The sequence below is a fragment of the Rhinopithecus roxellana genome, chromosome 1 (assembly GCF_007565055.1).
Source record: "Rhinopithecus roxellana isolate Shanxi Qingling chromosome 1, ASM756505v1, whole genome shotgun sequence".
NCBI lineage: Eukaryota > Metazoa > Chordata > Mammalia > Primates > Cercopithecidae > Rhinopithecus > Rhinopithecus roxellana.
The window spans coordinates 85,486,649-85,499,662 of NC_044549.1; the positions used below are offsets into that span (position 1 = coordinate 85,486,649).

Consider the following 13,014-nt stretch of genomic DNA (forward strand, 5'->3'; position numbering starts at 1 on the left):
TACTGGGGGCCTCCTGTATAGGGCGTGGAGTGTGAGGGAGGCCGCAGTTTTTCTGTGGTGGAAAATATCCTGACAGGACATATTCCTCGCTTTTTTAGGGCTACTATTGAGGTAATTAGCTTTGTTCCCAGAAATGCTCTTCGGGGGTGCTGGGGACTAATCATCAGTTCAAGACAAATCATAAAAGGAGATGGGACAAGAAGGGGACATCAAAGCATGGAGGAGGGGGAGACTCTAGGCCTCTTTAACCTACAAGCTGTTGAATTGTGAAGCTGCATGAAAGTGAGGAACCTGGCATCCTTAGCTGTGGGTGGCTGACAATTAGGAGGAGGAACTTGTCAAGTGTAATTGGCATAACCTACTCACTTCAGGCTTTTCAAATATTCCTATCATGCCAGACTAACTCCCTTCCCACGGCAGCCTGCGATGCTGCGGAGTGGAGGCTTGGGTGTTGCTGAGACACAATACATGAGCTACCACCTGCAGCAATGTGGACGATCAGGGCTTTGTCTTACAGATGCTTCATGTAGCCCTCATCTGATTTTCTGAACATTGATGTGACAGAGAAGGCCTTAGTTAGAAAGCCCAACTTCAATATTTCTGTATGAGTCTTTCCACAGTATGCTCCATTGGAGAGAGACCCTGTTCACACTCCTGGGAGAGCTGGGAAGAAGGAAGACACTTTAGAGAAAGGCCGACTTGAGTTCAACCCATGACTGCTTCACTTACGAGTAGATCATGTGACCTTCACCTTGCTGTTTAACCTCGGTTTCCTCATCTGTAAAATGAGGGGTTATATTTCTACTTCAGGGTGTTGTTGAGAGGATTAAATAAGCCAGTGTAAATGATGACTTACTGAGGAGACTGACACAGAAAACTAAATATAATTATTTTATTATTACTATCATCATCATTATAATGTTACTATTCAGTTATTCAGTGCTAAAATGTCCCTTTTCAAGCACTTCATCCTTCTATTGCCCATTCATTCATATATTTGCTTATTCAATAAAATTTGTGAGCCACCAACAACATTTTGGCCCAAAAGGGGAATACAAACATGCCTGAAGCATGGTCCTGTTGACAAAGGATTTGCCCATTGTCTGGGGAAGTAAGACACTTCCTTATCTTCCACCTTCTGCCAATCCACTTACCAGTGTAATTAGCCTAGTCTTTCTAAACTGCACTTTTTTTTAATGCCTCTCTCCTGCTGAAAACCTATTCCTCTTGCAAGACCCAAGTTTCTTCACGTTGACAAACTATTTCTGTAAGAGTCAGATAGTAAATACGTTTGGCTTTGTAGACCACAGGCTGTCTGTTAGAAGTGCTCAGCTTTATCATCAGAGCATGAAAGCATCCATACATAGCTGAAGAGTTGAGGCTGGATATGGCCATGGGCTGTCGATTTTGGATCCCTGGTAGCCCATAACTGACACATTTCTGCCTGCCTCTTCAACTGAGTAACTCTCTTCTTTTTACCTTACAACATAAGCAGGCTTACCAAATGCACAGCCCAAATGTGCCTCGCTTGCTCATTTGTGTGTCTTTGACTTGCTCCTTTCTGCCTAAAACACTCTTCTCCCTCTTACCTGGATAACTGAGGCATGTTTTCCTGGTTTCTGCTTAGCCATACATTCCTCCAGACAGCTATGTCCTCCTCCCTTCCCTTGCAACTGTGTAGCGTATATTCCCCTAACATGCTCCAATTTCTGCCACCACAGTAAAGCACCATTGCAGTGCCTGTTCATTAGCTTGTCTGTGTCTTCAAATAGCAAGTTCCCTGGAGGTAGGGGAAGGATATTATCTATTTATTGTATTTCTTTTTCTTTTTAGTTCAACAAGCATTTAGGGAGCACCTACTTCATGCTAAGCACTGTGCAAGGTTGTAGAGATTCAGCAATAAACAAAACCACATGTATTGCCTTTCCTTAGCGAAGTGGTAAAACAAAGAATAAGCAATGGATTAAATAATATCAAACACATACCGATTTTTAAAAGTCTGCTCATGTTAAAAAACGGAATAATGGGAGCCGGGGTTGGTGTGTACTAAAATGAGGAAGGCTAGTTAGTGTAGTCAAAGAAGATTTCCTCCTTAAAAAAGAAAAGAAAGGATGAGAAGAAGCCCTTCCTGAAAAGCATGCGAGGACAGAAGTTTCAACTGAAGGAAACAGAGAGCATGAAGGTCCTACAGCTGGAGGGAGCTCAGTTTATTTGGAGAGAGTCAGAGAGACTAGAATGCAGTAAGCTAGAAGCTGAGATCAGGTGGTTAGGGAAATATGATTCCTTTATTATCATAGTCCTGGGTACTTGTAGTGCCTGCAAAGTAAAAGGTGCCCACTCAGTTAGTGTTTGATAACTGTCTTAGTCATGTTTCCCAAAAGGAGATCCTGAGACAAGAATTTTGGTTCAATAAGTTTATTTGGGGAGCAATGGTGGGAAGTACAATGGTAAGCGGGCGGTGGGATGGGGAAGGAAGGAAAGCCAGCCAACGATGTGTGGTGAGCAGGTTGCTTCTGTGGGAAACTGGGGCTCAGTCTCAGTGGGCACTCTCTGAGAAATTGTTTTGAACACACCTCAAAATTGTCCCTCAGAAGGGCAAGAACATTGGAGATTTTACCCACCAATTTCCTTCTCACACTGTTTGAAAGCTGCCAGGGAATTAGCTCCTGGTGATGTCTACCTTGCTCCAGGCTCAGGCCAAGCACACTCATGCTAGCCGTGAATGCCCTCAGCAGAGAAATTCGGGTTTATGAGGAAGAAAGCCTTTGGTGTCTACCAGGACTGACCTGCTGAAGCTGCAGCTATCAGCAGGGCATCAACAGCCTCTGCTATGATAACTAACTAAATAAGTGAGTAAGTAATTGAGTGGATGAATGAATGAATGATTATACCTAGTGGAAAAGGAGTGAATCAATGAAACAAGCCCAAAGTGAATGAAGGTCCCTGGCCCCGGTGAGAACCTTGGTGGCAGTGGAGTTGTGCAGATCTCCTCCAGGTCCAATTTTAGAGGCAGTGTGTTCGTAGCTTGGAATTGGCCATGGTGGAAATGCTTGCACTATGGGAACTAGCAAATGCTATAAAACACAGCTTTATTTCTGGGAGATTTGTTTGTTAGCATGCTCAACTTAGTGGTACCAACTGCTTGGTCTCAATCTCCCAATCCCTTACCTACCAGTCTCTTGACTCTTGTTTCTTCCAGGATTGGTACATGAAGGTTGTATACCAGGCCTTGGGAGATGTCCCCTCCCTGACTTCACTGCAGAGCAAGTATCCCTACAAGTGCCATTAATCAGCCTGATTTTCTGTCCTCCTCCAACCTATTGCATGTAACTATGACTTGCAAATTAACGAGAAGGATTAATATCATCTTTCATTGATATTCCTTGTGTGGTTCTATTAGCACCAAGGAGTGAGCTGCTTGCCCTCTTTCCAGGGGAAAACCTTTGATGTCACTAACTGCAAAGATATCGTTCCTGCTATGGGTGATTTTGGTTTATGGATGACTATTAAGCTAGAAAACACAGGACAATTTTGTTCTTTTCCACCTAAATGTATTTCTAATCAGGCTGCATAGAAGGGGATTCTCTGTTGGCTAATTTTGTCAATTTTGAGAGTAATTTTTTCTAAGGAACAGAGCCGTAGATCATCTAAGACAGTAGTGAAATGAGAATTCATTGCAGGTGATTTATTTTGGTCTCCTGAACTCAAGGGGGGGTGAATGATTGGGCCAGTGGTTATGATATTGATTATATTAGAATGTGCTGGAGGGTGAGGTATTTGCTTTGTTTGAGGAATATCAGGAGCTTAAGAAAAGAAAGGAATACAGAGGTTTTATAATTCTACTTGAACTGGTAAATGGACTTTGCCCCTGGGTTACACCTTCAATGTCTGGCAAGGTGAGCTAGTGCTAGTGCACCACATTACCAGAAAGAAGGCACTGTGCTGGCTGAAGATAGATGTGTGGAGGCTAGAATTTGGAGAGTATAACACACACATGTGCACGCGCACACACACTCCACCATGTCTTTACATCTCTCATCAACTTGCTTATAGTCATTGCAGAGTCAGCTTCAAATGGAGATCTTTCACTTTAGTTCCTCTATCTCACTTATTTCTACACCAACCCCCTCACACTGTCACCTCAGGCTTTTCTCACTCCTTAGCCTTCCAGGTCTCACCCCCCGTTTTCATTCCATCCTGGCTACATAACAGAAAGTTATTCTATCTTTTTTGTCTCTCCAAAGGGGAAACTGTCTACATTAGGAGTTGGACTTAGTTTTGCACAACCGAGCACCTGCAAGGCAAGCCTTCTCAGCTGCTAGCATTAATGGCCTCTCAAGCATCAGTGGTCAAGCAAGGAATGCCTTGTCTCTTTGTAATGTCTCCCAAGATCCTCCTTCTAAATTCTTCCACCCCACCAAGGGTAAAATGTGGAAGAAAAGTAGGAAGAAAGAAAGAGAGGGAGAGAGAGAGAGGAAGGAAGGAAGAATAGAGGAAGGGAGGGAAGAAGGAAGGAAGGAAGGAAGGAAGGAAGGAAGGAAGGAAGGAAGGAAGGAAGGAAGGAAGGAAGGAAAGGAAGGAGAAAAGAAGGAAGGAAAGAAAGAGAAAGAAAGGACAAATCACCTGTTTTGCTTTGGTAATGAGCTTCCAGGTATGTGTTTATGAGACACTCAGGAGAAACATGGAGAACCTCAGGTCACCAAAGCACCCATGGTACATTTCTGGGTGAAGAAGACTGGATCGTTTGAGAATCAACTCTTACCGATATGGCAAAAACAAACAAACAAACAAACATCATTCTTCCCACAACCATAGAGCTAATTAGAATACTAACTTGGGAAGTCTAGAGACCGGGATCCTACTTCCAACTCTTAGTTTTTACAGGGCTTCCTCTCACTCATCTTCCAGGTCTTAGCTTAAATGTAATACTCGCCAGGTGTAACCTCCTGTCCAGAATAACTCCCCTCAAAATGTGTAACACAATTTGAGATTATTTTATTTGTATGTGGTTTTTGGTTGTGTCTCCCATATCTAGCATTAAGCCCCATGGTGGGTGGGAAACTCCTTATCCTTGTCTTTCATGTGACTGTTAAATTTTTTTGTTCTCCAACAGCTGGCACATAGCAAATCTGTCATTAAACATCCAATGAATGAGGCATGTTAGTCTTGATTTGGTAGATGTGGGAACTGAGGTTTAGAGAAGTGAAGTGATTTGCCCAGTGTCACACATCTAGGAAATAGGCTCAAGCTTAGGTCTGCCTCACCCCAGAACTGCTCTGCTTCCCCATGTAAGGAGGAATGATTGGGCGAGTAACTGGGAGGGGAATCAGTGGGAAGATTTCTGAAGTCCCTTCCCACTCTTTCAAGGCAACACCTAGAGAATCTCAGACCCCTGGAGATCCTCCAGTCCCCTCTCCTCACTGTGTCTTGATGTATTCCAATTATAGGACCAGGCCACTGGCTGATTTTCCCTGGAGGAGTTGATTTCACACTCCAAAATACAGAATCAAACATCCTTGTAATAAGTTATTCACTCAGAAGGATCTGACTCTTCCAGTGTTTTACAGACATCGTATGTTCAATCCTCACCAAACCCATGTTAATTTATTATCAGTCATATAGTATGGTTTCCCTTTAAGCAGTTGTCATGCTCAGGGTCAGGTTTCTGCCACAGCTGAGGGCAGAGGGGAGTGGGTGGACATGAGGCGGGGAGCTAGAAGAACACTTGAGAAACAGCATGTAAATGAGACATGGCTTTATTTAGCAGCTCTCTCATCAGTGGCTTCCTCACACCTTTATCTCAGCTGTCTGCTCTGGCTCTTCAGCTCCTCTCAGCAGCCGGCTCCCATGCACTGCTGCATGACCAGCCTGCAAGGCCAGCTGTAGGGTTAGCAGCTTAACTTTTCCTCCCTCTGGGCACCAGCAAGCTGAGCCGTGTCCTGGCTCCCCCTGGTCTGTCTGCCAGACAGTCATTCTCCCTTACATGGGTCAGTAGCTTCACTGTCTCTGGGCACCAGCACCTGCACAAGAGCCATGTTGAACCCAAGAGAACAGTGTCAGCAGGGCAGTTATGCCTTTTCCAGGCAATAGTGGCTTTGAACCAAGTATGAGCTTACACAAACAGATTATATAACAAGTGGAGTATGCACCTGTGCCTTAAACTCGCTGAGTCATGCAGGCCTGGATGTCTGCTTCGGCCTGTTCCTTGACCAAAGCACATCCATGTACCTTACACTCCACCCCCTAGGCTGAAGGAGACATAGGCCTTGGACGTACAGGTTATACATATAAGCTGTGGGCACACGGGCCCGATATCTACACATAGACTTGACACATGAGCCTGACATATAAGCTTCAGTGAGCTGTCCAGCTATTGGCATGGATTACCATAGGTGTCACCTCCTTGGTGATTACCATTCACACTGCCCTGAGTTCAACTCAATAGCTACTTTGCCTATGCCTGGTTTCAAACCATATGGTGTCAGTACTAGGCTGGACTGCAACAACAGTCCAGGCAGCAGTAGCACCTTGGCTAGACCCATCTGTATACCATACCCTATTAGGAATGGAAGGACACCCTTCCTAACAGTGAAGGCGCAGGGTCTAGGGATGCCTTAGGCCCCATGGCCTTATCTTGCATTAGGACTACAGATCCTAAGGCTTCTTGTAATTCTGCTGCTAAGGGACTTGTACTCAGTGTACTCCACTGTTCCAAGGAGGCAACCCACTTCACTAAACTGGATGTCTGTGCCATCCCAGTCTGGGAGGTTGTTACCCATGAATGCATCCAACCCGCTATAGGGTAAATCATCTACACAATGACTATAACCCACCCTGCCATGCTCTCACAAGGCTGAAGGGCAGCATATGCAGTTACTAACTGTGTTTTCAGTCTGGGGAAGGTGGGGGTCATTACCCATGAATGTACCCATCCTGCTATTACTAACTGCTTCTCTATTAAGGAATACTGGAGCTCAACTCTCTTCCACAGCTGTGACCAAAAGTCTGTTGGCATTCCGAGGCACTCCATGCACTGCTAAAAGCCCTAACTGAAACTATCTGTGGTCACATGTACATTAAGTTTAAATGGGCACCCCTGGCCAGAATGGTTGCCTCAGTCTTATCATCCCAATCCCAGGCAAGTGAGGCATTGCCACTTCTAAATCTGCAAGAGAATCAGAGGTTAACATAACATCATCAATAAGATCATGACACATGGTAGGGCTATACATATAGCCCTGCAGCAACACTGTGATTCGCCCTCCCATGAAGGCAAACTATTCCTGGCTCTCTGGAGCAATGTCAATGGAGAGAAATGCATTGGTCAAGTCCACCACACAGTTGTACCATCCTAGTTCCATTGTCATGCAGTCCATCAAGTCTGTGATAGATGGCACAGCTGCCAAGCCATGTAAAATATCCACCCCCAGAACGTTTTCAGGTACGGGAGAGATACACAGTGCACAAATGGGGAGTCAAGCAGCTGATGCCAAGGTGCAAGGACACAGGTTTTGCTTTCACTGACCAGCTTTCATAGCTGTCTATGCAGCCTTGCCTGGAAACTTATCCAGGTGCAGGGACGAGTGGATTGCCAAGTTCACATGTGGCTCTGGTCATCCAGTGCCCCCCAAGCTGGGCATCTCAGCCAGTCTCTTATCAAATAGAAAAGGCTTTACAATTCCACCTGACTGCAGCAGGCAACCTGTGAACTGGAATGCTCAAGCAGGACCAGGTTGCACAGCAATGTCCTTCTCTCAAATGACTTTCACTAAGTCTGTACATGACTGCCGACATTACTTGCTTAACCCCCACAACTCAGCAGGGACACAGGCACCATAGGAAATGTGTTTCACTGTGGTAGGGAATCCCTGGGCTGACCCCTGGACTTGAACACCCAACAGCTGTTCAAGCTCGATTTTCTGGTGGATCACAGGGTAAGCCCACAACGGAGGTTCCTCCTCCTCCCTGCACTTGTCCTTCAGGGACTGGACGTGCACTTCCTACAGCACAGCCACAAATGCCCATCTGACTCTACTGGCATACTCTTTTTCTCAGTGCCGTGCACTTCCAGGTGCTTCAGCGCCTTCTCCACACTCACAGGAGACCTGTCCACTGCCTCCCATGTTTTCACTGGGGCTCATCCTCACAGCATGGCAGCCACCAGGTATCACAGCTCATGCTGTGGCCACAAAGTCAATTCAAGAGCCCTCAGGGACTGAAGACTCACTCACCTCATCTTGTCCTCGTTGCCGATTGCTAGGTCCATGACTACGCCAAGTGTCACGCTCAGGGTCAGGTTCCAGCCCCAGCTGAGGGCAGAGGGGAGTGGGTAGACATAGGGCAGGGAGCTGGAAGAACACTTGAGAGACAGCAGGTAAATGAGACGTGGCTTTATTCAGCAGCTCTCTCATCAGCAGCTTACTTACACCTTTACCTTGATTGTCTGCTCTGGCTCTGCGGCTTCTCCCAGCAGCTGTCTTCCATGCACAGCTGCATGGCCAGCCTGCAAGACCAGCTGTAGGATTAGTAGCTTAACTCTTTCTTTCTCTGGGCACGAGCAAACCGACCATCTGCCAGATGGTCATTCTCCCTTATAGGGATCAGTAGCTTCACTTTTTCTCTGGGTGCCTGCACCTGCACAAGAGCCATGTTGGGCCCAAGAGCACATCAGCGGGGCAGTTATATCTTTTCCAGACAATAGTGGCTTTGAGCCAAGTATGAGCTTACACAAACAGGGTATATAACTAGTGGAGTATGTGCCTGCACTCTAAACTTGCTGAGTCATGCAGGCCTGGATGTCTGCCTCAGCCTACTTGTTGACCAAAGTACATCCATGTACCTTACAGCAGTGAGGACTATGGGGAAGGGAGAAATGTAACCCAAAAGCCCATAGGTATCATATTTAACTCGATTACAATGCCTTGTGTTTTCAGAGCTCAAGAGAAGTGACAAGAAAAAATTGTGGTGTATGTGGTTTCAATAGTCATGACACCTCCTTTCCATGTATCTAACATTTTGAACTAGTTAAATACATAATTATCATTCCTTCTTAAGTTTATTATATGATGGTATTAATAATACCTTACTGTATATAAAGCGGTTAATTTAAGATGAAAGGCCAAGGTAGTTTCTTTATAGCTATTAAGCACTGAAATGGACATTTGTTTTTATATCCTTCAATTCCAATCTGCTACATTTTAATGTCTCAAGGATTTTTTGAACGAAGCATTTTGAAACAATTATGCTATTCTACCATATCTTTCTTATAGGAGTATTAAGCTCCATGCACACATGCCTCACGACATTGTTGCCACTAGGAAATACAACCATGTATGTTAAGTGGTGGACACAATACTTGGCCCATAGTAGGCACTTTAAAATGGCCACAATGCACAATCCTTTCTTACTTTTACCTGCACAATTGCCTATCACACACTTAGGACTCCTGGCCCCAGAGAAATGTAAATGTCACACAGATCTCTGTATGAATTGGAAGAGGGTAGCATGTAAATACATATTCCATCTCACTTAGTTTTCTCAGAAATTCAGAGAGACATAGGGGATATCCCTGTTTTATGGATAAGGAAACTTGGAGACAGAAAGGGCTATCTCCATTGCCACAGCATGGGGCTTTGGACTCCATCATTCCATTCTTTCTTACCAAAGACGCTATCTTGATGTGGCACAAAGGGTTGCGACATCCAGTGTTGGCTGATGAAAACTAGAATTAAGCATTGAACCATTAAAATAACTTTCTCTTTATTTCTACTAATACGAGTAATACTAATTGGTTACAGGAAGAGAGCATTTGGTCATGAGGAGTAAGCAAGTCCACACCAGGGGCCTAAAGATGGGATTCCCTTCAGCTTCAGCGTTCTGTGTCTCAACCCTAGATTGTGGAGTGAGCTGGAATAGCTTCTGAATGCTTCATCAAAGCCTGTGCAACAAAAGCTAACAAAGTTAAAAAGATCAGTTTTTCTGTACTGCTTGGATGTTGATTCACTGGGGCAGACAGCCAGACAGATTTAGCTAGGGATTAAGCGTAAATTTCCTATTTTATGGCCCGGAACATCTTATTAAGGAGCATCTGCTATTTACAGTAATATTCGTTAACATTTATTGAGAGCTTATGCAGTGCCAGGACCTGTTCTAAATGCTTTCCACATGTTAACACATTTCACTCTTACTACAATCCTTATATCTTTTGGTCAAGTTCTTTCCATTTTTAAAATACAGATTTTAAAAACTAGTCACTTAAAACTGCCACACACATGCGTGCACACACACACACACACACACACGTGACTCACAAAATACTGCTTTGCCTGTGAAGGTTTCACAATGCCTTGTTATCATCAGTCAGTCTTTTCCTACTAAAGTTAAGTGGCCAATTAAGACAAAAAAATTCTGAGGCTTTTTTTCTACCCCTGATTAAGATTGAGGTGGCAGGTGTTATAGATAATATTCATTTCACCTTTTGAACTTTCTGGAAAGACCTGGTGATCTTGCCAGCTCCAGCAGCCTTCTTGGCCACAGCAACTGTCTGTGTCATACCACAAATAGCAAAATGACCCAGAAGAGTTACCCTCAATGCTATTTTTCAATGAGGAAATCAAGGCATGAGGAAATTAAGCAGCTTTCCCAAGGTCACATTCCAGAGCCCTTGACCCCAGTTGACTTCTGTGCAATAACTCCTCTCACTGTGCAAAACGATCTAGTGTTTCCAATAATGACCCCAAACTATTGTAAGAAGCTGGATTTCAAAGTTAAATTAAGATGGCGCAAGCCTGTAATCCCAGCACTTTGGGAGGCCGAGACGGGCGGATCACGAGGTCAGGAGATCAAGACCATCCTGGCTAACACGGTGAAACCCCGTCTCTACTAAAAATACAAAAACTAGCCAGGCGAGCTGGCGGGCGCCTGTAGTCCTAGCTACTCGGGAGGCTGAGGCAGGAGAATGGCGTAAACCCGGGAGGTGGAGCTTGCAGTGAGCTGAGATCTGGCCACTGCACTCCAGTCCGGGCGACAGAGCGAGACTCCGCCTCAAAAAAAAAAAAAAAAAAAAAAAGATACATTGGAATATTGCAGCATGTTAGTGTTAGGTGCATTTCATCGACTTCCTTTCGAAATGAGCAAGAAATTCTTTTGAGCTTAGCCAAATTATGAAATGAACTAGTTTAGCATTTGCTTATGTCCCCTCTTAGGCCATCCTGTCTTCCAAGTGTCTCTTCTTTCTGGGAGACTTCTCAGAGTCCCTGCTCCTAATTATTGGTGCCTGGTTCCCCACAGATTCACATTCTACACCAGGACAGACCATGACATTAACTGTTGAAACTTTTAATATTGACTTAGAAGCAGCAACCAACACAGAGATGTAACCACCAGTGAAAGTTGGAAGCTGAAATGTACTAAGATCTTGTGCTCTAAAATAGCACCTCTTAGAAACTCACCTACTCTTCCTCAAACTCTTAGCTCTAGAATTCTCTGACCATGGCTTTGAAATACTGATATATATTATTCCAAAAGACAATCATATTTGTGGTAGAAAATACAGACAAACAAAGAGAGCAGGATACATCCCCACATCTTCCTACCTGGAGACATCCATTATTAACCAATTGGTGCAGTGCTTTCCAGGCCTTTAACTAAGCAATTATGCCTGTGCCCTCTGAGGCATGACAGCTATTTACACACTCAAACACAGCTATTTTGGTTTGTCTTTATTTATTCTCCAAGCCACATTTCTCTCACTTGCCAGACAATTATTTTAGACACCACGTCCCCAGTCCTCACTCCATTCTACCTTCATCTTCCAGCTGAACCAAGTGCAATGCTCTTCTTCAGAAGGACCATAACTTCTCTCAAGCCAGATATTAAGCTGCTTTTGATATATCTCATTAGAGCAACATCATCCTAATAATTGCTTCTGTTTGTTTATTTGTTCTCCACAGCTTTTTGCAATCTTTGCATTTGCAACATGTGGTGGCTATTCTGGAGGCCTGCGGCTGAGTGTGGACTGCGTCAACAAGACAGAAAGTAACCTCAGCATCGACATAGCGTTTGCCTACCCATTCAGGTAGGGAATGGTGGTTCATGCTTGCTAGCCTCACAGAGGGGTCTTTCTTTCTTCTCTGCTTTGTCTCAGAAAAGTGCAGTCTTCCAGGGACTTCTGGGTAAACAGAAAGGATTCTGCCTGCACCCACAGAATGCCCAAACACTGTGCCCACTCACCACCTAGTGTGGGCACTGGGAGGATTTATGAGTTGTGCCTTCAAGACAGAACTGACTCTGCTCCAAAAACAAAAAAAAAAAAGAAAGAAAAAAGAAAAAAAAAACTTGCTACAAAGAGAAAGAGGGAGAGAAAAAGAAAGGGAAACTGGAGAAGTAATTTTAAAGTACGATCAAATAAATTCAAGAAATATTTTTAGCACTTTGCCTTTCTAATGCACATTTTGAATCAAGAATGACAGATTATTTCCCAAATACATTTGACTGCAGAAACTTTTTTTTCGCGAAGTATCCCAGAGTATCTGTATACTATGGAACACATCCTTAATATTTATATGTTAAGTATATATATATGTGTGTGTGTATATATATTATATTATATATTATATATATAAAGTATATATATGTGTATATGTATACTTAATATATATTAAGCGAACTGTTCCTAGTCTAAGACAAAGATGACTCCGTTCATAGGTGATGAATCATCGTAGAAAGGTAGCATTGATACCAATATTCTTACTGGTTTTTAAGAGTAGAGCTGACAAAAGTTGCAAATACCTTGCTCAAGTAGATACTCTCCTAACTAGCTAATAAAAGAGTAAAAGAATAGAAAGCTCAGAAATATTAAGCACATAATCCCTGGAAATTTAGTAATAAGAGCTGTGCTGTGCTGGTGGAAGTGGACATGCAAGCGCTTGACTTCTGAAAGTTCTGGACCAACCTGTTGGCTTCTGGAGGAGAGTGGCCAAGACAACGCATGCTTTCAGATTAACATGCAGGATC

At 43.9% G+C, this 13,014-nt stretch overlaps 1 protein-coding gene across 3 annotated transcripts in view; it reads left to right on the top strand.

Moving 5' to 3' along the window:
• SYNPR (synaptoporin) overlaps window positions 1-13,014 on the top strand; it is a 342,216-nt gene that overhangs the window by 201,812 nt on the left and 127,390 nt on the right. For all 3 annotated transcript variants that reach the window (XM_010352905.2, XM_010352907.2, XM_010352906.2), the window contains one exon: window positions 11,952-12,076. In XM_010352905.2, coding sequence (XP_010351207.2) covers window positions 11,952-12,076 — 125 coding nt within the window. The remainder of the gene's footprint in view (window positions 1-11,951; window positions 12,077-13,014) is intronic.